At 41.7% G+C, this 26,263-nt stretch overlaps 2 protein-coding genes across 2 annotated transcripts in view; one reads left to right on the top strand and one right to left on the bottom strand.

Moving 5' to 3' along the window:
• Nucleotides 1-18,735, bottom strand: part of ZCCHC24 (zinc finger CCHC-type containing 24) — a 101,975-nt gene extending 83,240 nt beyond the window's left edge. The window contains exons 1-2 of the mRNA XM_083866716.1: nucleotides 18,327-18,735; nucleotides 2,186-2,386 (exon numbers count right to left, since the gene is read on the bottom strand). Coding sequence (XP_083722842.1) covers nucleotides 2,186-2,386; nucleotides 18,327-18,566 — 441 coding nt within the window. The 5' untranslated portion in view covers nucleotides 18,567-18,735. The remainder of the gene's footprint in view (nucleotides 1-2,185; nucleotides 2,387-18,326) is intronic.
• The window catches only part of ANXA11 (annexin A11), a 190,227-nt gene that overhangs the window by 114,434 nt on the left and 49,530 nt on the right, over nucleotides 1-26,263 (top strand). The gene's annotated exons all lie outside the window — the stretch shown is intronic.

The raw sequence follows: 26,263 nt of genomic DNA, 5'->3' as shown, positions 1-26,263 counted from the left end.
AACATAACTTGTGTCCACAGGGTCGTCCTCTTTAGAACTGTCCTCAAACTCAGATGACATAAGGAAAGTGTGTATGTTTCTGTGAGTGCTTAACTCTGCTTTTTCTCAAGAAAGCACTTGCTGATTAAACCATAAAGCACTTGCCTGTGTTAGAAGAAATCTCTAGTTGAGCAGAATCAATTTCATATCACCCATCCCTTAAGTAACACAAACAGAAAGGTGCACACAACCTTCAGCAGAAGGCACTGACAGGTTGTGTTCTGGGATGCCACACACATGTGCATGTGCAAGGAGATGAAAAGCAGGAGAGAACAGCCATGAGAAGGACAGGGGAATACAGGGTCTGCATACTCTTTGTGAAGAAACTGAGGAAACCTGGCTTGGTTAGTCCTACAGAACGAATGCTGAGAGAGGATATGATGGAATGCTGAGAGAGGATATGATTGCAGTCTATTAATACATCCTGAGATAAACACCAGGGAGGGATAAGAGCTATTTCAGTGGAGGACAATGTTGGCAGGAGAACAAATGACTCTAAAGTGACCATGAGTTACACTCGTCCTAGAATTTGGAAAATTTCTAGTTAGGAGAGGACTGAGGTTCTGGAGCAGCTTCTCACACCAGCAGTAGCAATGCAAAACACTGAATTGCTTCCCAAGTAAAACCTGATCAGCTTTCAAAAGGGGCTATGTGATATGGCTGCCTGTAACCATAGACTGCATGCGGGGAGAGAGCAGATGTTTCCCTGTCCTGTGTTCCTTTACTCATTCCTCCCAAACTCACAGGATAGTCACAGACTATACCACTAGGAAGTCTTTCCACTTCCTGGTTCACAGAGAAATTGAACACTTTACAAATGAAATCTGAAAAAAAAAAATTATACAGGATGTGCAATTTAAGAGAATTAATGTTCCTACACAATCCTTAATGTTCAGTTCTCCTGGATTTCTCTGTGTGTCTTCAATTTTCACTAACGTGTTTAATCCCTAGTGCCTCAAACCATAAAAATATCTATGAAATAAACAATGTATTACTGCTCCAACACTGACACATTCACTTGGGACCATCTGTGTGAGCTGCAGCTCGCACATACTGATTGTTAAGAGACCTGTTGCAATAATTTGATTTCTCACACAGCAAAGCACAGCCATCCATCCCAGTCCAGCAGTTTCTCACTCTGCCACATATTTACTAGTTGGAGTTTCAATCCTCTTGTTAAGTAATGTATGCTAGTACATGGTTCTATCTTTACATTCTTCTGTACCATGCTAAATTAAGTAGATTAAACACTGAAGTATATAAAACAAAGTATTTTTGATCTCCTAGCAAAGAAAATTTCATAGTTTTTTTCCCTAAAGAAAATTCTTACTCAACCTAGATGAAAATAAAAACAAGTAAAAATATTTTCAAGTGCCACACCCAAGATTGCAAACATACTTTAATTGCAGAACTTTCATTAGAATTAATGAAAGATATACACTGAAAATGATAAAGTTAGTCTATGCATAACAGCAAGAGGAATACACTCAAAGCTCATCTGATTTCATGCTGACCTTGCTCTGCTGGCAGATGTTTTTCTGCCTGTATTTTGGTTTATACATGTCCGACATCCTCAATAGCAAATTAATTGTAGCTAATTTTAAGCAGATTAATTCTGCTGAAAGTCACACAATAAGAGGCTAGGAGGTTAAAGTCATAATGAAGTGGATGCTGGTAATGTCCACATCTGTGTTTTTAATAGTATTGGCAGCATTTAATTTCCTTGGGACTCTACATAGGATGTTGTTGAAATTGTGAAAGTTTAAGCCAGCAACACAACTGCATCCAGCTGAAACTTGAGAAAATTAAGAAACCTGGTACACTGTGCTTGGGAGCCTCAGGGATAAAAATAAATCGTAGATTAGAGAGTGGTTTTAGTGCACACTGTTTTATACCTCTTCTTGAAGGAAATAAATACTGCCAGCTTTGCCACTACAGAAAAGTTCTAGGAGTCAAAGACCATCACACTTTGTACATTGGCATTATGATAAAGAATAGGTTAAAAGAACATATGGCTAGCTTGGCACTTTGTCAAGTGTTCAGTGTTGCTCACTCTTAATTGTTTCAGTCAAATTCTGTGTTGCTAAATCAAGGAATGAAGAAAATCTTGATGCAGATTTTTTTCAGAACATTATGCATTACTTACCTGGGGGCAGTCTTTGATGTAGTGTCCCTTGTTAAAGCAGAGATGGCACAGGTAGTTAGGAGGTGGCCTCTTGCTGGGTTTTCTGGCTTCTGAAGAAAGGGATAGGTCAGAGAAATGCTCAGTGAGGGAGCTTAACCCATCCACAATGTTATTAAGGGAGCCATAAGGTGATGCACTCTTGTAGAGACTGCTGCTCAGAGCCTGCAAAGGAAAACAAATAAGTCACATGCAACAAAGTACTGTATTAAGGCTTGTTCTGAGGGAGATCTGAATAGGGGATAGATAAAAACAGCAGGGAAAATAAGTGATTCTTTTCTTCTTAGGAACATGGCTGCATATTTGAGGGGAGCAGTATCCAGGCTATTAATAAAGAGATTTCATGATGGAGCTGGTCACCCCACTATTGAGCTTGCCATGGCTCTCTTACTCCAACCTTTCCACTAAGCAATGATTGCTTTCTTGTGTTTGACCATAATGCATTAATAGCACAGTTAGATTATGCAGGCAAAAAGCTGAAAGAACAACTCACAAAACAGAACCCTTTTGTGTCCCAAACTACTTACGCAAAGAATACTGAAGTCAGGCAAAGGAAAAGAACGCCAAGAAAAATGCAAAGTAACTTCCAATTTCCAATCTGGTTAATCAGACAGTCAACACTGAGTCCCATGTTCGAATAACAACAAGAAGCATTGAGATCTACATCTGGTTTGGATTTTCTAAGGGGGAACCCGCTGTGATTTAAACATTTCCTGATAAACAGTAAATACCTAGGTTTTGTACTTCACCTCAATAGGATCTTCACTCCCTCAATCTGCAAATCAAAATCAGTAGCTCCTAATTTGCTATTTAGTAGTTTTAGAACAGCAGGAAACCCATCAACACCTAAATAGGTATTCTCTCTAATGGAGACAACAAGGATTAATCCACTTTAACCACTTAAGGTCCAAAAGAAGCTGCATAGTGGAGTTCAAAAAGAAAACTCTTAAAAAAATTAACATCATAATGAATCACTATAGAAGTAGGATCACCTACTGAGTGTCCTTTCCACCCTCACATGGATGGGACACATTTCACATGGTGTTTCCACCTTAGGTCTGCAATGCTATGCTCATGTAATGCTCCTGGAATCAGAGAATTACTGCTGGTTTATGGGAAACTGAGGTAAGAGGTCCAATCTCTGCCTCTGTGCTTTAATTCTACTGAATTCAAATATTTCAATGGGATCTTTATATGCATTTTCATATGTTTATACGCTATACATATTTTGAAGACATGCACTGAAACTGATTTAGAGTTTGTGAAATAAACCTGAGATTGAAAGTAAATTAATTTCAGAGATCTCAAACATTCAGGTGCCTGCACACTGTGTCTTCTGGGTGACCATTGCATACTAAAAAATCGTATTAAAGCTCTAGGCACAAGTACCTGGGTGAGACCCAACTATCCCTGAATTCCACCTCACCACAGATAGTGTACACTATACAGAACAATTCAGCCTAATAATCTGCTTCACCCACTTGCACTGTAGTCAAACACAACACGCTGAACTCCCCTGACCCCTCTTGCAAAGCTGAAACTGGTGCACAGCAGCAGGATCAATTCAAGAGCTCCCAGAGAGGAATCTGATGTCACATGGGACTTCACATATGTCCTGGGACTAAAACATCCTGTGGAGCACAGTTCTGTGCTGTGAAAGATGATGTGGCTGAGAGGAGAATTAGGCACTTGGTTTCAGGGGTTAAAGCCACAGATTTAAAAAGGAAGAGGTATTTCAAAAACGAGTAAAATATTTTAGCTGCTTTAGCCATCAAGCAACCAAAGCTACCTCCAATGGTCAATGGAATTTATTTCTAGGATTTATTGGATGCTATTGGAATGAGAAATTCTTGGCACTGAATTTTGAAAAGGAAGGGGAAGTGCTGTGGATGCCAAAATAGTATTAATTAAGGGTCTTCAAGAAGTTCTTGTTTCCCTAGGAGCCACTTTCTCTTATATACGCTTGGAAAAACATAAAATCTTTCTAAGAGCTCCTCTTGCCAAGAGATTCTTAAAGTACTTCACCTGCATTACACCCATTAGTAACTCTGCAAATTCCTTATTACCTGATTTTATAGAAGGGTGAAAATATGGACACAGAATGTGTGAAGTCGCAAACTCTTTATCTATTGCCAAAACCTGGAATATTTTCTGGGGGTGTAGAATAACTCCTGCCCATCAGGAGGTTGCTATTTTTGCCCCCAGGGCTAACTCAGTGCAAAACTCAGTACAAAACACATCTATCTGCTGCCCACAGTGGGCTTTGCATTGGACATATGGCATAAAGCAATGTTTTCTTTCCTACACATCCTTTACACTGAGCTATTGCCCTCATTAAAAGGGAGAAACTCGGAACCACAGCTGGGCGTTATGTAACTCACTCCTCCATCAACCCTTCCTGGCACGTTTCAGGTCAATACTGAAAAACAAGGTGGCAGCAAATCTTCACAAGCTTTTGTTTCAACCGTGGCAGCCAGGAGCTGTGTCAGAGGCTAAGATCCTATCAGACTATGGGCTGTTCTGACACTAAATCATACCCTCAGCAGCCACCAATGGTTCTGTGGCCAAAGAGAGGCACATGGCTCTAGAAGTGGCCACCAGGTTCAGCTGGCAGGGCACTTGTGCAGTGGACACAGCAAAACATTCAGTCCACACACGGCACCATGAAATGCTTCCCTATAATCATCTTGAGGCCCAGGGTTAAAAAAGGAAAAACAAATATAACATCCAAAACATGACAGTAAAGGAGAAGATGGATATTGTTGATGTCACTGGTACTTTAAAGAACAATGCATTCCTCTGGAAAATGCCTAGAGATCCCAAGGTATAGTCAGGCAAACCGATTCAGCAGTTCCTGCCAGTCTGACCTGGAAAATGGTCTTAAAGCTGTTTGACTCCAAGTCAATGTGAAAAACACATCAATCTGGCACTTGAAAGTTGCTATAAAGAGCACCAGCACAAATGGTGCTACATCCTGTTTCTAGCTCTGGAAATCTCTAGTTCTTCAGAAAGAGATGTGGAAATAAGCCTTTCCCAAAAGCCAAGTTATGTAATAAGGGTGGTAATGGGAAAGTTCATCCTGGCCCCTGGAATCAAATAGTGAAAGCTTAGGGCTTGTAATGAATGTGATGAAATGGTGATTGACTCTATTTTGTCATTGTAAAAGACAAGGGGTGAATGAATATTGCTGAGATACATAAAACAGTTTTGGTTTGGTTTGTTTTGGTTTTTTTTTCTTTCTGGGGCACTCATTTGAGCAGAACAGCAATTCAGCCCTTATTAAGTGTTTGCACTGCTGCAAAGAGGATTTTTAAGAAAGGTTTTGAATAAAAACCTTTGAATTAGCTTCACACCAAAAGGAGATGTCCAGGGGGGTGACTAGAGTGCCAGGGAGAGTGTTGATGGCCTCAGATAGAAAACAGAGGAGGAAAAGAAATGCATCCTGACTCACTCTGGTCTCAAGTGTATTAGTACTCATCTGGGAGGTGGCAGCAAAACTGCTCCTCTCACAAATTCCACCAAAAGCAATGACTGCTCTGTGTTCACAATGCAAGACTAGCACACCCAACCTGTTTCTTTAAATGGCAGACAATACTACCTCTGAAATAGTCTCATTTTGAGCTAGAACAGGAGAGAAAGGATTTGGCAGTGAAAGGGTTAGTGCTCTGGAGGAGCTCGAAAGACCACACTGCATGTCCTAATTACAAGGCTCATCAGCCCAGCTGCAACGAATTCAGGATTTCCTTATCTTGCCATACTGGGGGATGGGGAACCTGCTGGTAAAACTTAGAAACTGCCTTGGTGGGAGGTTCGAGCTGATAATGTAAGTTTGTTTGTTTGTTTTTTCCTTCCTTCCTATGAAACTTGTTGATTTAATTGAATGTGAACCAAACTGAAAATCTGTGTTTTCCAAAGGTAACCTCTCTGCTGGGTAGATCTTTAAACTGCATCTGTTGGTGGTGTTGGGAAGCAAAGTTCCCTTTGTTATTTGTTTGCTCAGTGTTTCCAGTTTAAGGGCACGTAATCTGTAAGGTTGAAGAGTGGTTCTTTGTGAAAGAGGCAGCTATTGTCTTCTACAGCTTCCTCACCCTGACTTCCAGTTGGGTGAGTGACTCAAGAGTTCCAGTATCTAATTCACCTCTAAGATATTCCTAGTTACATGAATGATTAGCTAATGCTCTTGATTCCCTTGGCTGGGCCCTTGCCTTTCAGAAACATCTTTTGGGATTGATGTGTCAAGAGGTAGAAAAAGAAAACCCAAAACAACTGGCTTTATCTCTTCCGTTTCTTTTTTAGCATGGGTATAATGTTGAGAAGGAAGGCAACTGTTGTGAATATGCAATGAAACATGGAAGCAAGTGAAAGGCCAGTTTACTTTCCAAATTTCCCTTTGGTGTGTAAAGCTACTGCTTTAACTAGAAAGGTATTTTTTAACAGGGATCAGAAAGCACAAGAGCCTCTTAATTATGACATGTATATCTGAGCATCTACCAGACCAGCTGTTATTAATAAGCAATGACAACTTGTTTATGTGGGAATGGTATCTTCTTATTAGGCATGGACTGGAAAAGTAGAGGTATATCTGGAAAAAACAGTTTCTGCCCCAAGTTCAGTTTGTAGCTGCTGGACTCTTAAGGCAGTGACAAAGATTAACTTATCCACCAGTTACACAAAGCTAGAATGACTCGTGCTGGTTGATGGGGGCTGTATCTGAGCAGTGCATCTGTTTGATGCTCTAGAAGTCAGTATGATTTGTTAGTTATGCTTATGGTTCTCTCCACATCTGTAGTAATTGCACATATTGAAGTGAGGTCCTGTAGCACTTCAATCTTCCTGCAACCTACTTCAGTCATTAATGCTTCCACAACATGAAACAGTCTGTAATTGAAAAGCAATGAGCAAAGAATTTTTGATGACTTATTTTTGCATTAGTAAATGCTGCTGACCTAATAAAGCAAACAAAAATAAAAGTCTTATTTGGACAGACTTAAGTTTAAGTCAACAGGCACCACGACTGTTTGAAGTTTTTAGGAAAAGGGAGTTGGATTGCCCTGTCATTAGTATGAAAAAGTAAGGTTTTCATAAGTTGTAAATTGCAAATATTTTCCAGCCTGTATGACAGTAACCAGAATAGTCATGCTAATCATTAGCCCAACACCAAAGTATCAAAAGGTGCTAAAGCTAACAGCTTGGATTTTCACAAAGATAAGAACTGAGATGCTGTGTCATGGTGTCATGGATAAAATGGGATAGACAAGTCATTGCCCTCACTCTGTTGCTACTTTCATGCTGGAGGAGATGGAAATCTGAGCTACCCAAACAGTATTTCAGTATGGCTTGTATGTGTACTATACAAAACTTAACCCGAAAGCCTGTAGCTGTCATATTTGCTGGTGTCCTAAGGCTTGCTTTTGATGTGGGCTTTATCCAGGGGGCTGTGCAATATGTGTGAAAGCACAACAGTTGCATCAGAAGACAACCATGTTTGGAGAAGAGCACTTAAAATCTGTGACTTCTCTGTGCTTCAGCTCCTCTTGAGTGGTTAAAACAGTTCCCTGTCTTTGTCCCCAGAGCAAACATCCAATGCAGAATCACAGAATAGAATCGTGGAATTGTTTAGATTGGAAAAGACCTTTAAGATCATCATCAATGTTTATGGCCAACCCAAAGCCCTCTGAAAACAGAAGGATTAAATGAAAATACTGTAATAAATTTAGTTGCATTAATTTGAGCCAGAAGAAATAGAGACATTTAATTACCAAGGTTGAACTGGAAAACCTCAAAAACTGCTCCTGTATGCCTTCTGTCTGCTTTAGATATATTGGATACTTTTACAAAAAAACAGCTTAAGAGTTTGCTTAGTAACATTTTATCATTGGAAAACTGAAAGCCAAGCTCATCACTCAGTGAAGAAAATGTTTGCCTGGAGCAAGAAAAAAAAAAAAAAAAAAAAAAAAAAAAAAAAAAAAAAAAGACTGAGGTTTCTGTTTCCTTCTGAAGTCAACTTTTAAGTCAGCTGTCAAAAAATCTAGTCTTTGGCCTGACCTTTAGTAAAATCCAAATTACTCAAGTTCTCATATAAAACCACAGATAAATGTAGATTAGCCAAATAAACCTTAATGCATTCCTGGCTAGTTAGACTAGCCAAGTATACCTTAATTCATCCTTCTCCTCTGGGGGGTTTTAGGCAAATAAATGTTAATGTTAAACTGCTAACACTAATGTCCACCTCTAAATATTTTTAGTGATAGGACAAGGCCTTTCCTTCTGCAGAAACAGCATCTTAAGGAGACAGTTACAAATGCAGTGTGACCTGCCAGTGGTTGTGAAGCGAGTCATTGAAGGGCAATGAATCTTTAATCCAGCATACAGATCTCTCTAATCTAGTTATTCTAAATCTGACAGCTCAGCTGGCTGTGGCTTCTCAGGCTGTAATTGCTGAGACTCTGCAGAACAGCAAGTGGGTGCAACACACTCCTCTGTGCATGGCTGGTGTGTACCTTCAATCACAGCAAGGCTGGAGGGCAACACAAGCCACCACCTCGCCTTGCTGGAGTTTAACACTTGCATCCAAAGCTTTCAATGAGTTTCTCAGATCTTAAAAAAGTCCTGCTCCCTATGTACAGTGGTAAAGTTATGCTGGCAGTTCAGGAACTGCTCAGTCACCAACTCCAGGCTTGCTGGAGCTTAGGTTGGCCTTTTGGCTTCTGCTAGTGGTGTTTATTTCAGCCTCAGGCTTCCTGCTAGTAGTGTTTATTTCAGCTTCAGGGAAGAGTTTGCTTCAGCCTCCTTATTTCAGCCTCAGGGAAGGGTTTGCTGTCAATATCACTGAGGACACTCATTTTGCACAATGTACAGGCACCTTACAAAAGGCCTTCAAAGGCAGATGTGGTAGAGGACAGAGATTTGCTCTGGTCAGAGACACACAGTCTTGAAGGAACTTTCTGAATCTTGCACCAAATTCTGCAGGGTTCCTTTTCATCTGCTGAATGCCCAACAACTTCTCTCTTATGTTAAAGAGAAGCTCTAACACATGAGCACTATATCAGGGACAACAGAGACCATTCACGCTGCAAATTACTTTTCTACATCCCCCAGGAGCCCTGGATCCCTGGGCTGTCCCCTTCCTGTCTGCAGCTGGGTCTCCCCTGGCCACCAACCTCCATGACCTTTGGGGAAAGGCTTGGAGAGGGACCCTGCCAGCCTCTCTGTCCCAAACAAGTTCTTTTGGTCAGAACAGAGTTCTCTGCTGAGGATGAGGTTATGGAGTCTGTATGGCACAAAGTGAGGGGAGAAACGGATGGACGTTGTTTTGATCCCTGCACTTTCTGTTAACATCTCTGCTTCCTGCAGGAAATCTTGTCTCGATCCGACCTGCAGTCTGAAAAACAAGAGTTGAGTTTCCTCTCGTTTGGTAGGTCTTTTGACACTCTAAAAGCAAGAAAAATAACACCCGGAAATAGATCTGTGCCTGCTCAAGGCACACTTAGGAAAGCGTTCACCTCCTGCGCGGCTCTTGCGCGATGAAAGGTTTCGCTCAGAAATGTCCATTTTGGGTTAAACAGAGCTCTGAGTCCGAGACAGTTTTGTTTATATCATTTACATTCAGTAATGCCTTCTTGGCACAGAAACCTCTGCGACGGCTGCCAAAGTTTAAAAGAGGCAAAGCTGAGGTCGCTGTCAGAGGTAGAAACAATACATCATCTGCCCAGAACGGGCCCCTCGCAATGCAAGGCTCAGGGCCTCAGTTCCTGCACTCATGGGAAGACAAAAACTTTTATTAAATTCAATATATAGTGAGGAAAATAAATTATTTCTATGTACTAAATGACAGGTCGGAATTTCATTTTGTGTCTCCGGCTTTTAGATAGTTTTATCTACGTTTAAAGCTACCCTCTTAATCAACTGTGATACAGCACAGCTTGAAGTGTTGTATCAGCAAGCAAACCTAAAACATCACAATCTGCTTCAGATAAATTATAAAACAACAACTGAGAAATCTGGTTTCGGAGTGGAATTTAGGCTTTTTTTTTTTTTTTTCTTCCCATGCTGTGACTGTTAGAGGAATGAAACTATTATTCTACTAATTTCAGTTTCAATATATGTTGGAGAAAGATAATAATATAAGAACACCTCTGCATTTCAAGGATCACTGATGCTCAAACCCTCTTAAAAATTCTCCCTAGTCCTCTATTTTCAGGGTGCAATGACTGTGCAATAGGTCCTCTGCTTTTCTTTCAACCACAAGTATCCACAGCCCTAATGACTACTTACAAAATAGTTGCCTAGCAGGCCCCCTTAGTGTGAAGAAATATAGGCTGCAAGTCCCCTGCAAAAATCACTGAGATACCTGGAACTCCTTGAAGCAAGAGGAATCTATGAGAGCAAGCTGATCCCCTTAAAGTATTTGCTTACTTGACATTCAGCTGGATGACATGTAAATACAGATTTCCAGGTACCCACAATCCTTCTATGTAGGGTATTGCACTTGTGGTTATTGCAAAGAGACACCAAATCGTGCCTCATGGAGGGAGTAGGTGTGAATGGCCAGTTAATATAACAGAAATTGATCTCTACTTTGCATATGAGCTCAAGTCCTGGATTGTGAGGGCATTTGCTAATCTTCAAACTAAATTTGTGGAAGCACAAAATGTATTTCTTAAGAAACAGGTTTGGAAGACCAGGCAGCAGTTCTCCCATCAGCAGCAGTTGTAAGAGTGAAGAAAAAGGGTCTATGTGAGGCTCCTTAAAACTCCTCTTAGTGGAAGTATTGGACTTGTTACTATTTGCTTACACCAAAACATACAACAGAAAGTAAAGGGCTAATCTTGTGATATGCTTAAAACTTAAAATCCACCAAAACTCCCCATGACTGTACTGGCCTGGCTAGACAATGAGGGACATGGAGAAAACCCAGGACTTGTAACCCTGTACTTATTCTGCTTTCTTCAATGAATCTGTCTATAATTTTAGATTCTACTTTTAGTAGATCACAAATTGTTTCTTATTCTCAGAACCAACCTGCAGGAAAAAACGAAGTGATCCAAGTTTTTACTTATGAAATACTGTCTGTCTGAATTATGTCAGCACTACTCTAAGACTTGAATAGCTTTGTAAAATTTAATTAATTACTTTGATCTAATATAATTACTCTGGAACCCACACAGAACCTAAGTAAACCATGAGGAAAAGACTTACATTCTCTCCATTTAATTTAATCATTTCATTGTGGCTTTCTAAGAGAGGAAGAGCAATTCCAGAGAGTAAAAAAATGGGCATCAGGCCATTGGAAATTCTTCTGGGGAAAATAAACTGGGGAGAGGTACAGGTATTGACTGACATTCCACTTTTTGAACAGATTAATGAAAGGTGGTACCCAGTATCATTTTTGGTAGCATTAGTATATATGCATCTCAGGATACAGTTGCTTTTGTTTCTATGCAAATACATATTATCAGAATTGTATTATTGAGCTATTTAATATCTGTGCCTGCACCTTTTGGCAACTGCACTGTGTCATTATTTTTCGGGCTTCTTAAAGCAGCATAGAAAAGATTCTCTGGTCTTAGATTTGAATTTCACTTAAATCGTGTTTCAAAGTCCTTTTATGGTGCACTTAAACTCTGATCTAAAAAACTTTCCTTGGCATTAATCCTCACCTAGCATTTCCAGTAAAATGCAGTCTTTTCTTCTAGTTGTCAATTACCAAAGTAAAAGGACCATCCCTACAAGTTGTTTGTTATCTATCTTGTACAAGTACACAAATCCCCCAAACAAAACAACAAAACCAAAGAGCCCTGGGTGGGGGGAAGAGGGGATTGGCTTTGGGATAAAAGCAGCTTAGTACATGTCTTGGTTATAATTCATTCCATAGACTTCATAAATTAATATATTGATTCAAGTTAGCCTCGGTTGTCTGATCATTTGTGCAGTTCACTGGAGAAGGATCTTCCTTTTCTGTTCTGAATAACTGAGTCTGTGTCTGCAGAGCAAAAGAGGAGTGGATGAAAAATCATTACCCAACACACAGTTACATCACCCCTTTGTTTGGGTGCTTTGGCGTGGAAGACACTGTAAACGCATAAAATAACTGTAAATGAAAGCTCTGTGGATAAAATATAATTGTAACAAGAATTCTACATCCTTTTGCCTCCAGTTACAGGTTGGTGTGTTTTTTCTTTTCTATATACAGCCTGACAGGTTTTTTTTCAAGATGTGAATGTACTTGTGAGGCAGAAAAAGCATGCCAGTGCTTCTCTCAATGAGGAGTTTGCATAGATACAAAATCCCAAGGGATTTAAAATAAGTGGTAATGATTTTCAGCTGATCAGGAATAATAAATATAATTGGTCTATCTTCTGTTGCTTGATTTTACTTTTCAGGCTATTGAAAAGAAATCAATAGTAAAGCAGGAAGTCTATATTATTCTTCTTGGAGACTTGATTTACTTTCAGCAATTAACATTTTAGCTCTTGCCAGCTTTCCAAGCCTGGCTGTGATTGTGATGTGAAAGCAAGTAGCTGCAGATTCCTCTGGTGGATAATACTTTCACTGTAAATAAATTAAAGCCCAAGTGTAAGTCATGTTTGAATTAAAGGTTGAGGTAGGGCAGATGTGCTGCAGAGCTGCAGCAGCATTTGCAGATAAGGACACAACACAAGAGGCTCTGGCTGTTGGTGTAAATTCAACACATTTTCTTCTTACTTCTGGGAACTTTCTGCTGTTCTTATTCAGGTAAGGAAGCCAGAGTAAAAGCAGCATAATTGTATTAAGAATGCTTTTTTTGGTGAACCAAATTTGGCTCTTGTGCATTTCTTCCTGCAATCAAATTGCTATTAGGTAATTCAGCCTAAGTGTAAAAAGTAAGAGGAGTATCTGCTACATGCAGTACTTACAAAAACACACAAAACAAAACTTAATCCTGGACAATAGAGAAGCCTAAAGCCATACCTAGGTGATATAAATGGAAGAGTGTAGTTTGGATAATAATTGGAGTTTCACACTTTTTATCCAAGATATAGATCTTATTTTCAGACTCCACTTCCTATAGTACATTCACACATGGGGTTTTTATTTCCCTGGCAAATGTGGGTGTTTTCCAAAGACTACAGAAGTAGCAAAGCAGGAGGCCACAGCTGCAGAGATAAGAACAGGGAGCAAAGGAGAATGCTTACAGACATAAACCCTTGAATTTTTGCATTTTAAAGTATATATCCAATTGAAATTAGGAACAGAATAGTTGTTAGCTCAAATACCTGTAACAGGATCTAAGATTCTGAGACCATTGTACAGTGGGCTGTGGAAGTTGCACTTTGTGTGCTGAGGCAGCCTCATCAAAAGGGCTCTGGAGCTGGGAGGACAGAGGCTGGTGTTGCCAAGATCTCCAAATGCACGTTGTCCTCTGATTAACGTAAGAGATTCAGCTCTCTGGAATCTCTTATGAGGACTGATGTGAGAATTGACATTTAACTTCCTGAAAAGTGTTTTGGAATTACTTGTTTGGCACTTTAAGTAGCCACAAAATATTAAGAGTGTACAATCATCCCGAGGCAGAGAGCACAAGTTCCTGCAACACAGGAATTGTTATGCTAGTACCTTTTCAATAAAATTTGGAGAAGGTTAAGGGCACTCCAGTGTTGGTACTTACACAAGGAATAGTGAGAGAAATATTAAAATTTGGAAATAAATTGAATAATAATCATTATTATTAAAGGACACGTTTAGGTACTGTAGACTGTGCTACTCTGTCAGTCTGTAGCTGAGAAAGTCAGAAGTCCTCACTTGAGTGCACATTAAATACCCCGTGGATCAAAAACATGCTCTGTTTTAGAATAACTAATAATGTAACATAAAATTAAACAAATTGGACTTGTTTTGGAGAATGGAGGCCAACGGCCTGATCTGGTATTGCAATCCTTGAGTTCTTATGATACTAAGAGAATGGAGATTTTTTTAAAATCTTATAATTATCCTCCAAATTACTTCATCTAGGCTAAATAACAGATCTTCATCAAGTACCAGCCTAGTGCATACCCCCCTAATTCTATGAAAAACAGCTGGACAACAAATCTGTCTGATAAAATATATTTTCTGTAGAACTGCCAATTTCCTTCCCTACATTTTTGTTCTTCCAGAGTTTCATCAGTTTTTGTTATCTTCTGAATGTCACTATCTTCTCTGGCAAGTTACTTAATCTATCCCATTGCTTTAGACCTGATTCTGTTTCACAGGGATGTGAATTTTATTTTCTGCAGCACACTGTAAACTTTTCTTAACTCCACACATTTTTCTTCCCAAGCAAGTGTTCCATACTTTATTGCAGCAAGCTGAACTAGCTGGTGTGTTCTCATTCCCAGTTAGTTCCCCTCTTGCCTATAAGGACTGGATCTATAAGTCTCCAAGTCAGAAACATGAAAATGGTGATTATTTTCTCAACTGGAATGTGTAGTTATTTGTGCTTGAATAAAATCTGTTTTAGATCCAGAAAGTGGCTGCCATAGACAATTCTAGAAGGAATTTTACTCTTGAAAGGCACAGAGTAGAGAAAAAAGCTTAACTTTTATATCATGATAATTCCTAGTTACTGCTTGCTGTCTCTTCTTGACCAAAGACAGCATTGACCTGCTAGGACACTTCCTATTAGTGTAGGAAAATATCTTATGAGTCTCTTGCCCCCTTACTCTAGGTTTTTCTATTATACCCTTCAATGACAAAGCCACAGATACCTGGCTGTGTCTCAGAGGTGTTAAATTCCATGCAACCAGCCTCACAACAAAGCCTCAAACACTTGGCTCTGATGGATGGTGTTATAATGAGGGTGGAGCTCAGTTCAATGGCCAGTTTATTGCATCTTAATGGTCTAACATGGTTTTATTTCATATCTAGGACAACAAATGCTGCCATAAAGTTTGGTTTAAAGCAGGTCTGTTCTGCAAAATGAGTCTTGCATGTGGAACAAAACGCTCATTGTTGCTTTGCTGTTTAAACCTTTATTATTGCTTTTTTTCTCTTGGTACAATGGGCTTTTATGTACCAAACAGCTGTGTTCATCATGTTTATTTAGAAGGCATCCATTGTAGTGGAAAAAGTCTGGAGGACAAAAATCTTGAAGTACAAGACTGACTCTGTGGGTGCTGGCACTTTTATTTTTTTTTTTTCCTGTCCTTTGGTCAGTATGCAAGTCACATACACAGGCACTGCCATGCAGACTTGCAAACCCTGTATAATAGCAACTTTTCACAAGTGCTGTCTCTTATTCCAAATGTTCTTCTCCAGAAATTTTCAACTGCAAGGCAACATACAGGACACACAACTATTTTACACCCTATGATCCTATCATTTCTCAATCTGTTGCTATTTTGGACCCTCATTAGGTCACTTTCCAAATATTGTGTACAGCTATGTGTCAATCATTGTCACAGCTCGGCTCCAGGCTAAGCCAACCCAGGACAAAACCATGAGGGGAGGAAAAAAAAAAAAAAATGCCAACCAAAGCAAGCACTGTGTAGAAAACAGTCAACAGTTTAACTGTGGAAAGCTATGTGTTGTTCCAAAGATAGCATAAGCCCACTTGCTGCAAAAACAGCATACAGTACTAACGCTCTCCAAAATAATTTTACGCCGTTGAAATATGTAGTGTATACCCAATGGCATCTGCAAATAAACAGATGTTAGAATCTCAAGAATTAAGAGCACGACATTGTCGGAAACTCTTGGGGGACTCCTGCCAAAAAAGCAGTCTAGTTTCCAGTTTCTGGAAAGAACAGAGCATCTAGCATATTGACAGAACTTCTTTTGAGCAACAGTATCTCTCGCACCTTCTAAACTCTTGAATGAAAGCTGCTGTATAAGCAGGCAGTGCTAGCCTGGGAAATTAGAGGGTTCTCTGCTTCCTTCAGGATATATCCAGCAGGGCAGATGCATTCCCATCTCCCATATCTCCCACAGGAGATAGCTGTGCTCCTTTCCTTCTTTTCAGGTTACCATCTATTAAGACATAGTTCAGGTAAATACTGGAAACACAGAAGTGTCTCCAACAGCCACACAGTCAATGCTGTCATCACAGGCTGGAAAATGAATGGCAACAAACTGACACGCTTTATCTTTTAAAAAATAATAAAATATCCATATAGAATGAAATGGCTTCTTATTTCCTGAATGGTGAATGCTCTTGGCTTTCTACAGAGCTGGCATTCTCAGTTGATGCTGTTGTTGATGTGCCTCAGGAAACTGTAATGAGGTTAAAAAGAGCAGAATAAAGTCACAGCTTGTGGATGATAGGAGTCCACACAGAAAGTGACTTCTGGGGTCTGAAAACAGCACAGCTGGGGGGAGGCTGCACAGGGACTGACTGCTTTAGCTGGGGCAGGGACAGGGGCCTGAGGAAGGCCTGGCGTAGCAAGGAAATTATTTCCCAGAAGAAAAAGAAAAGGTTAGGAAAAAGTGGGAAGGGGGATGTGACAAAAGGATTAGCCCCTACTTGCACAGAGTACAGCAGAAGCCGAAAATGAATTCAGGGAACTGTCAGGAAGAGAAAACTGTTTCTCAGAGACTGTTTCAAAGGCTTTCTGAATGCAGACTCCATTTACTTGTTTCTTCTTTTTTTCTCCCAAAAATAAAGGACGTGCTGTGAGCAGAATGTATCTTGACTCCAACAAACACAGGCCTGAACAGAGTCCCAATCTGGAACTCAGAGCTGAATCCTGGAGCCTTGCTGCTACCTGGGCACCATAAAGCTTGTCACCAAACAGGAAGGGGCAAAATCTACAGTTTGTCATCAACAGGTAAGTAGCTAATAAATTGCACTGCCTGCTAATCTTTTTGGAAAATCAATGTGCTTGTCAGGTCTATATGTTGTTAAACTCCCTATGTCATGGTTAATAAGACTAAGTCAGGTTAGATAGGTTTTGAGCCACATATTCTCAAAAACAGTGCCTATTTTGAGGCTGGGTGTGCTTTGCTAAATTCTTAAAGGATAAAGAATTTCTAATTAAAGGAAAATGTGTCTATATAACTCTGGCTCTCAACTGTTAGCAGCTCCATTACGAGAGCAGTTGGGGAATTCGGTTCTAATGAACAACTCCATAACTTTTCTGACTCAACAGAAGGGCGTATTTTGAGTCGACGTTTAACATAAAAGGCGCTAGAAGGACTTTGAAATGTCATTCTGTGTGAAGTGCCAGAGCAGGTTGGGATGTACAGTCCATCTGACCATATCAAACACAGTCGAATGCCTCTGGCAGGAGTCCCACAGCAGGACTGTAGTGGCAGTCCCACTGCCAAACTGTATCTGGATCTTTTCTGGAGCGCCTGGGAGCTGTGGTGTGCGAGGTGCCTTATCGCAGTGTCTCCACACATACAAAATCCCTCCAATGCAGAAGTGCTTGACCTCAACAACTTCCTGCGACAGGCAGTTCCACAGCGAATTGTCTTTGCACACCCCACTTTTTTTAGCTTCCTTCCCTTTGCTTACACATTTACTCTTGCTTTGCATTATGAAACGTGCACAGAACTTTTTTCTCTTTTTTTTCGCTGTTTTTACCACGTTCCTGTTTACATCTCTTCCTTTCAAACAGTGCCTCTGCTTTTGATCTCTCATAAAGCCATGTGTATTCTTGTATCGAGCTTTAAAGTAACACTTTAAGGATCTTGTGTCGAGCTTTAAAGTAACACTTTAGGAAAAAAAAGGGGGAGGGGGGGAGAGGAGGTAGTGGTGGTGGCGGTATTATTTTTGCAAGTTATGACGGATGTAGCACTTTTCTCGTGTCCTGCCCGCCGTCCCTCCGGCCGCGCACGGGAAATCCGTGTAACCATTGACCAGACTGTCAACACGGCGGGCGGGAGGAGGAGGCGGCGGCCAAAGCGCCAAAGCCGCGCCTGTTCCCGGCCCGTTAACGGGACTGGGGCAGCGGGAGGAGCGGGAAGGGGCCGGCGGGGCTGCAGCAGGACAAGGAGGACAAGGAGAACAAGGAGGCAGAGCCGGCCCGGAGTGCCCGGCACGGAGCGGGGCTGCCCCGCCTGGGGAGGGCTCGGACCGGCCCGGGAAAAGGGGGCAGGAGGAGGATGCAGAGGAATCATGGCGGTTCACGGCCCGGGGGGGACTCACCTCGCTCCGCTGGAGCTGGAAGAAGCTGTTGAGATAACTGGAGCTGAGCGAGGAGCCCAGCTCCGGGGTGCTCTTGGTGTAGCCCAGGTCGGGGTGTTGTGACGAGGAGGGCTCGGGTCTGAAGGCATCGAAGGCGCTGGCCTGGTGCGTGTCTTGCAGCGAGAGATAGACCCAGTTGAGGAGCTGGGCGGGCTGGTACACGGACGCGGCGCTGGTGTCGATGGTTGACAACAAGCTCATCTTGTCCCCCCTCCCTCCGGCAGTGCCGCTCTCCCGTCCCTGCCCGGGGCTCTCCCTCCCGGCCGCCCGGAGGAGAGGAGAGGACAGGAGAGGAGAGGAGAGGACGGGCCGGGGGCTCCGCTCTGGCTGCCCTAAGGCCGGCGGCGCCCGCGCACGGGCATCGCTGCCTCCTCCTCCTCCTCCTCCTCCTCCTCCCGCGGGCTCCGCAGGAAACTCCGTGCGCGCTCCGTCCCGCCTGCCCCGCTATCTGTCTTTATTCCCACTCCCGCAGGCAGCGGCGGGGAGGGGCTGCCGGCGCTCCGGCCGCGCCCCCACGGGCCTCCCGGGGGTGTGGGGGGGTCCCGGCGCCGCTCCGCCCCCGCCCGGCCCGCCCGAGAGCGGAGAGAGTGCCCTGGGTGTCCCCCGGGTGTCCCCGGGCCGCCCGAGAGCGGAGAGAGTGCCCCGGGTGTCCCCTGGGTGTCCCCGCGGTGTCCCCGCACCGCTGGCCGCTCCCCGCCTGGCTCTCTCGCTCCGCTTCCCAGCCTTCCTTTTTCCCCTTCCTTTTCCTCCTTCTCCTTCCTTTCCCCCCCCCTTTCCTCTTTTCCCCCCCTTTCCTCTTTTCCCCCCCCTTTCCTCTTTTCCCCCCCCTTTCCTCTTTTCCCCCCCCTTTCCTCTTTTCCCCCCCCTTTCCTCTTTTCCCCCCCCTTTCCTCTTTTCCCCCCCCTTTCCTCTTTTCCCCCCCCCTTTCCTCTTTTCCCCCCCCTTTCCTCTTTTCCCCCCCCTTTCCTTTTTCCCCCCCCTTTCCTTTTTCCCCTTTCCCCCCCCCTTTCCTCTTTTCCCCCCCTTCCCTTTTCCTCCCAGGGGCTCCTCGCTGGGCCCTTTTGGGTTTGTTTTTAACTCGGCAAATTTCTCTCGGCTCTCAACCCGCCCTCTCTTTTTTTTTTTTTTTTTTTTTTTTTTTTTCCTCTCTAATTTCTCTTTCTTGCCCGATGCTGGGGGAGTTCATGGCAAATCTGATGTTCCTTCTCGTTAAATCTGTGTCTCTGGCAGAGTTTAGGGAGCCTTGAGGTTGTGCCAAGCCGTGCAGGGTTGGGGTTTCCCAAATAAGGCAGGCGAGAGGCGCGATGCTCCCTTTGAAATCCATCTAGGTAGGCCTGGCGTGGGCTCCTGGGGAGCCGGGCTGCGGTGGGATACCCGGGACTTAAAGCCGAGTAGGCCTTTTAAGGAGTCGGTAGCACAAAAGAGGATGATGGATGATTCCTGTTTTAGGAAGGAGCCGGAGTGGGTAAGCTGGTAATTACAGTTCACAAACTCTTCTTCCCTGCTGCCTCCCCTGCCATGAGTGGAGCAGGACAGCTGTTTCTTGCCTTGGTACAAACACTGTAGTAATCAAACCAGGAGCTTTCAAAGGAGGTGGCTTTAAAACTTGGTCATAGCTCCTTGTGCTCTTTGCTGAGTGACAAAAAGGTAAAAATTAATGTGTCTTCCCAGTATGGTTTTGGGGGGGAAAAATCCTTCCTTACTTAGATAACACAAAAAAAATATCTTTGAAACATCAAAGTTGGCATCTTGGTTTGCTGTAATAATCCATATGTCTCTGCCAAGATAAGAAAAGAGGTGCTTTCTGAAAAGGCATGGTTACAAGCAACAGAAAATGAGGGTCAGTACACACCGTAGAAAATGCTGCTTAATTGTCAGTAGCAAACACCAAAGATGGATGCATTCAACTCTTGAGAGCTGCTAGTTAAGGCAGCAGAGCTATCTGCTTGCAGGACTTTAAATGCAGGTGAAGATTCTAACTTTTCAGAGCTGCAAGGTCAAGCTTAGAACAGCTGAATCAGACTGAATTCCTTTAGTGAGGCTACTTTTTTTTTTTTTTTTTTTTTTTTTTTTTTTTTTTTTGACAAAGCCCTTGCAGCACAAATGCAGTTCACTCTTTTCTACACTTTCTTGGCATAGAAGCCCTTGAAGCCCTTTGGGGCATATTTTAAAATGTGTGCATCAGCATGAGAAGGAACAAACTTCTACCAGTGTAAAGGGTCTTTTTGCTCTGTCCACAACAAGAGATCATAACAGAAGAATTCAATCAAATTGCATCCCATACTCAAGCAGTTGCATAGTGTTTTAAAGATGAAAAAGGTGGATGAGGCTTAGTAACTTAATAAAATGTGGAGGAGGATTTTCTATAATTTGCTGATAAATAAAGAAAAAACTCAAGAAACAGATATCACATCTGAGGACCTTGCCCTTCTGGCAGATGGTATTTAAAAAGTCAGGATATGGCAGAGTCTAGAAGGGGGAACTAGGCTGAAGCTGCTTGTTTTGCTGTTGTGGAGTTTAGAGTTTTTTGTAGGCATGCCAATTCCTTCCTTTAAAGACAATTTCTGTTATCACGTCCCTCTTTTACTGGCTAAGTGAAATACATGTATTTTTATTTGGTAGCTCCACTGTTCACTCTGTTTAGTAAGATGCTGTGAAGGAAATGGGAATTCTGAACAGGCAGAAAAGATAACAGGGCTCTTGGAGCAATAGCAGCCAAAAGCAGAGATCAAAACAAAGAGTGGTCAAGGTGATGCAATGTTGTGGATGAAGAGTTTTTTTGGTCTATTTTGATACTTTCCCCCCTAAATTGAATATAGTTCTCATTGTAGGTGGTTGGATTGGTTTATTTAGGCAACACAGCAGAGAAGGCTGCGGGGCAAGAGAAGGTGGAGTTAAGGTGCATTTATTGCAGCAGCTGCATTCATGAATGCAGCAACCCCTTATGATGTGAGGGGTGCTATGCACTCCCCCAGGTGCGTTTGAACACTGAGAGCTTTGGGCTGTCATTGCCCCTTGACAGTAGCCCTGGTGGCTTCCAGTAACCATGCAGGGGCGTGAGTAAATTCAATAGACGCTTTGTTTGGCATATCAGGGAGGGAAAGGCTGCAAATGCATGCATAATGAGGAGCTTGACTGAAAAGCACCCACTCTGAGGTTCAGTTGTCATCCTGGTCTCCAGTGCATTTTCTTCTGGAAAATAGTTTCAGGCAGTTCCTTCCCATTTCTGGATTTAGTACTGCTCTTAGCAAAATGCTGCTGCCACACTTGTTACAGTCCATTTAAGTTCAAGATAGCTGTTTTTTTTCATTGGAAGTCCACTCTTCACCTCTGGGAGTCATAAGTAAGTGAGGAGAAGATGGATACAAATGGTCTGTTTAGCAGAGAAGTGACAGTACAGAAAAAGGTGCTAAGGTCAACTGCATCTGTTCTTCTCAGAAATATTTGAAACAAAAGTGCCCAACAAGGTAGCCTGATGGGTTTGAAATATCTTCCAGACATCATAAGTGACATCAACTACGTGGATTTTACATCAGCTTTTTGTTGCCAAAAAATCTACAAATCCTTTTGATTTCATTTATGGCTACTGCTACTGAAGTAAAAAACCAAATGGAACTTTAACATCAAACTTTGAATACATGGAATGGTTTAAGTGACTTGGAAAACAGAAACCTTGAAGCAAGTCAAAGGCTAACACAGAGGCAGGATTCAGCTGCTTTAGTCTTATTGTTTAAGTAGTGGGTGATGATGTAATTTATCCAAAATCTCCTTATAACTGCTGCTCACTCAGCCTGTCCCCTTCCTGTGTGCAGGGATCTGCACATCTTGTGGCTGCACCCTTCCCATGGCATCTTTGCAAGAGTGAGGAATGTGATTTTCCACTTCTGGCCAGGACTTGTTTCATAGTCTAATGTATTTATGTTCTTGCTTGCAATGTTCATACCTTTAGATGATGTCAGCCTTTAAACTTTACATATGATTTTAATTTTTTTAAAGAAAATTTTTATGGTCCTCCATATTTTAAAAATTGATGTGCCCTACTACAAATATCCTGGATTATTGTGCTTTTAAGTGCTTCTTGGTCTGAATTGCTGTCTTCTTAGTCTTCTTCCAGATTAGATGGGGCTCCAGGAGGAAAATAGAATGAATTCCCAAAACTTCCAGTAAGACTAGAGAACATGGGTAACCTGAACCCACTGTAATCTCCAGTTTCTGTAATCAGGATATGCATAATGCAATAGGCTGTTCATCTGCAATGTCACTGGAATATTCCAAATGAATGTTTTTCATCTGCTGCAGCAGAGATTCTTATCTTATTATGAAATAATCTTGCTATGAGCTGGCAACTGTGTAAGCACTCTTCGAATTATGAGAAGGCATTTCAGCAGGGTTGTAAACTTTGAGGGCACATCTGCATGTGGCATTTGTGAATTATGGATGTGAAAACCACTTGTGCTCTCTGTGTAGGTACAACAGTTCCACTGCTGGCAGAGAAACGTAACATAAACCAAAGTTAGTCAAAGTGAGTCTGGCAAATGCTTGGGTATGTAACACCAAGGATTTTTGCACCTATCTAAAGGATCAGCTTAGGTACAAAAGTAAAAAAATCCTGTTTTCTTCCTCCTATAGCTTTGACATAGAAAATCCTGGAAATATATGGATGTGAAGGTATAGTTCACCCATATGTAGTAAATATATACCATATGCAGTAAGGATTTGCTGTGGATAGTGTGTGAAGCACAATTCCTGCAAGACTGTCTCAAACCACCAAGTAGGTAATTGGTGTAACAGATCCTCTTGGAGCACACCAAGAGGATTCTGCACCTGGCCAGTTTGTGGTTTCAAGTCTTGGGGCCTTCTTGCTTGCTCTCTGTTAAGATGTCAGTGCATTGCTGAGTAATTGCATGAAATAAACCCTGGTTACCCTAGTTATGTAAAAAATCGTGGTTTGATCTTTCTGTATTGTTTTACAAAGCTTCCTGTACCACCTTCAGCTGCAGCACAGTCATCTGAATTGTTCCATTATTTTAATTTTGAAAGGCAGTATCTCCTTGTTTCTAGTACTGTTCTAAAAGTTCAGCATCTGTGTCCAAAACAGTAGCTGAAGTATCTTATTCCTTCTCCTTAGCCCATCCTAAACCCTTTCACTTGGTTGACCCAGGAATCCAAGAGAGAGAGTCCAAGGAAAAGAGCAGAGCAGATGAGAAGAGCAGTAGCAGTTAGGGAGAAGTGGGTGCAGGGGAGCCAATCTGCTTTACCTGGAAGTGTCTTCTTTGGAACAGCTGCTGATGCTTCTGCAGCCAGAGAAATGGCAGAGTGGTAAATAGGAGATGAAAATGACAACAGAGAACTTTTGGGACCTGCAAACAGAGTGGCTGTGGTGGGGTTGGAAGCTGGGGTTGTATCTACAATTATCTTTTGAATAATGGAGTATTTGACTGGTTTTTGGGATTGTCCTTAAGTCAAATCAGGTCTGGAAGCATTATTTTATTCATGGTATGGGACTCTGCTGGCACTCCAGCCATCACAGAGCACACCACTACCACCTGTGTCAGCCTTACACTCTCATTAATTTCTCCTTAATGCTTTCTGTACATACCCAGGATTGTCTGTGGGTTTTCTTTTTCTTTTTTATCCCCTCTGTGTGATAGGCTGAATAACAGAATGACTTATTTGTTCATGAGTGTATGTATCTTATCCATGCTGAGCTGCCATGTTATTTCTAGAGTAGCCTAGAATTAGTTGCCAATCTTAATTGGCACTAACCCTCTTGCAGGGAAGTTTGTTTCCTAGGTACTTTGAGTCAGCACAATATTTATATCAGACTTGGAAACTCTCCAAGCAAGTTTCAGGCTATTCTTTGAATAAAAGGAATGAACTGCAGATGCTGAAGACACAAGGTTATTATTTCTGAAACTTGGACCTCTGTCTCACACAAGGGCTCAATTCTTGCCTCAGTCAGCACACCTCATACACCTACAGAATTTGCCAGGACCATCAGCTTTTGAGCTGTCTGATGCAGGCAGTGGAATGACTACAGTGGTACAGTAATTACCCATCCTTTTACAGCTCTGGGCAGGAAGATGCTGTTCCCTGCTACCATCCCACCAAGGGCCTAAAAGTCATCAGCTTTTGTAACACATGTGCTGTACCAGTTTTGGATTAGGTTTACTACATCAGTCTAGGTACATGGTTTTATGAGAACAATGATATTGGTGCAGACATAAATATGCACTGAACAGTTCTAGTAAAAAAAAAAAACCTTTCCATATATATACATCTGTCAATCACAGATAAAAATCACAGTGACATTAACATAAGTTAGCACTGCTAATGGAACACTAGAATTACTTTAAAACATTAAAAACTGTCCTCTTCATTTTTAACCCAGGGGTTTTTTCCACCTCAATTAATACAATTGACAAACGTCATTCTCTCTCACACATATGTCTTGTTTAGTAGAAGCAGTACATTCCAGTCACTCACCAAGAAAAATGAAATATTCCCAAGGAAAAAAGTGTTCTTTCAAAGCCTGTGTAAAAACAATTCTTGGTATAAAGTTGCTTGTCCCTGCTCAAGTTCATGTTAGCCCAGTTTAATTCAACTGAAGGTAAAACATGAATTTCTAGCAAGACATATTCTTTGTTTCTTCAATGCAATCCTAAATAACAAAAATGGAGTTATAGTGAAGATTAGAGTAGATAAATGAACCAGAAGGGTATAGGCAGAAGGGTATAGGGAAAAGTGTACCTTGCTTCTTGGTGTAAAACTGGAATATTTTAAGCCATATCATTCTTTTGAAAAATTTTCTTCCCTGCTAATGTGAAACTTTATTTTTACTCTCTGTGTTGGCCTTAACACTGGTGCAGACCCTTACAATGAACCTCTTAAGTTAAAACTGGTGCCAACCCACGAGTACCGACCTGACCCCGTCCGGTGCAGTGAGACAAGTAACTACTTCTCCTATAAAGGGCTGAACAAGCCTACCAGTGTCTCTATCTGAAACATAGCTGTTAATTTGGAAGTGTTAACATGTACCACCTGGTCCTGTGAGGATGGGATTAGCCAAGGGTATCATTAACACTAATAACCTGTTGAATGAAAAATAAAAATGAAAGCTGAGGAAGTCTGCAAAGGTGTAATTGCTCCAAAATTAACTTTCCAATATTTCTACCTTATGGAATTTCATATTTGCTCTGAGATGTAGACAGCTAATGAACAGATAATATATTTATTGATGAACAAGTGAAAAAAGCATAGCATTTATTTTCCCACCTTTAATATCGATTGCACCTTGTTTTCTTTCACTTGTCTCAGCCTGAGTTGTAGGCCAGCTGATATGTGTCCATCTCACTGTTTCTGCCACAGTATCCCTGTCACTGAGTGAAAAACATTCATCCCCATCAGCACTGTCAGAGACATTCATTAAGAGTGTCAAAAGTGAATTGCTGGGTAAATAGGGACATGAAGGAATGGGTGGATGTCACAGTGAAATCTTAGTTCTCATCTTTCAAACCATAGCAAAAAGTCTTGCACATTTTTATCCTGGGAAATAGAAAGGGTAAGTATAGAAAATCATAGCTTAAACATTGTCTTGCTGGCTTCCTCCTGTGCTGGTTGCCTTTCATGCATTCAGCTGAAACATCTTTCAGGAAAGTCGCTTCAGCTCACTGGCACAAACCAGTTCTGTCAAAGGTACCCTGTGTTCCTGCCATTGCCAAATTTCAGCTTTGCTAATGGCACAGTTTATGTATTGCATTCACAAAAAAAAAAAAAAAAAAGTTTTTCCCACCCCTGCACATTTTAATTTAAAAATGCTGCAATGAAATTATATTCAGCAAGAATGTATCCAGTTCTCTAGAGAAATGGGACAATACTTGAGCAAACTGAGCTAGTTT

This window comes from Zosterops lateralis (genome assembly GCF_965231275.1).
Source record: "Zosterops lateralis genome assembly, chromosome: 8".
In the NCBI taxonomy this organism is placed as follows: domain Eukaryota; kingdom Metazoa; phylum Chordata; class Aves; order Passeriformes; family Zosteropidae; genus Zosterops; species Zosterops lateralis.
The sequence above is the reverse complement of the archived record's forward strand: the minus strand, read 5'-3'. Positions and strand labels throughout refer to the sequence as shown.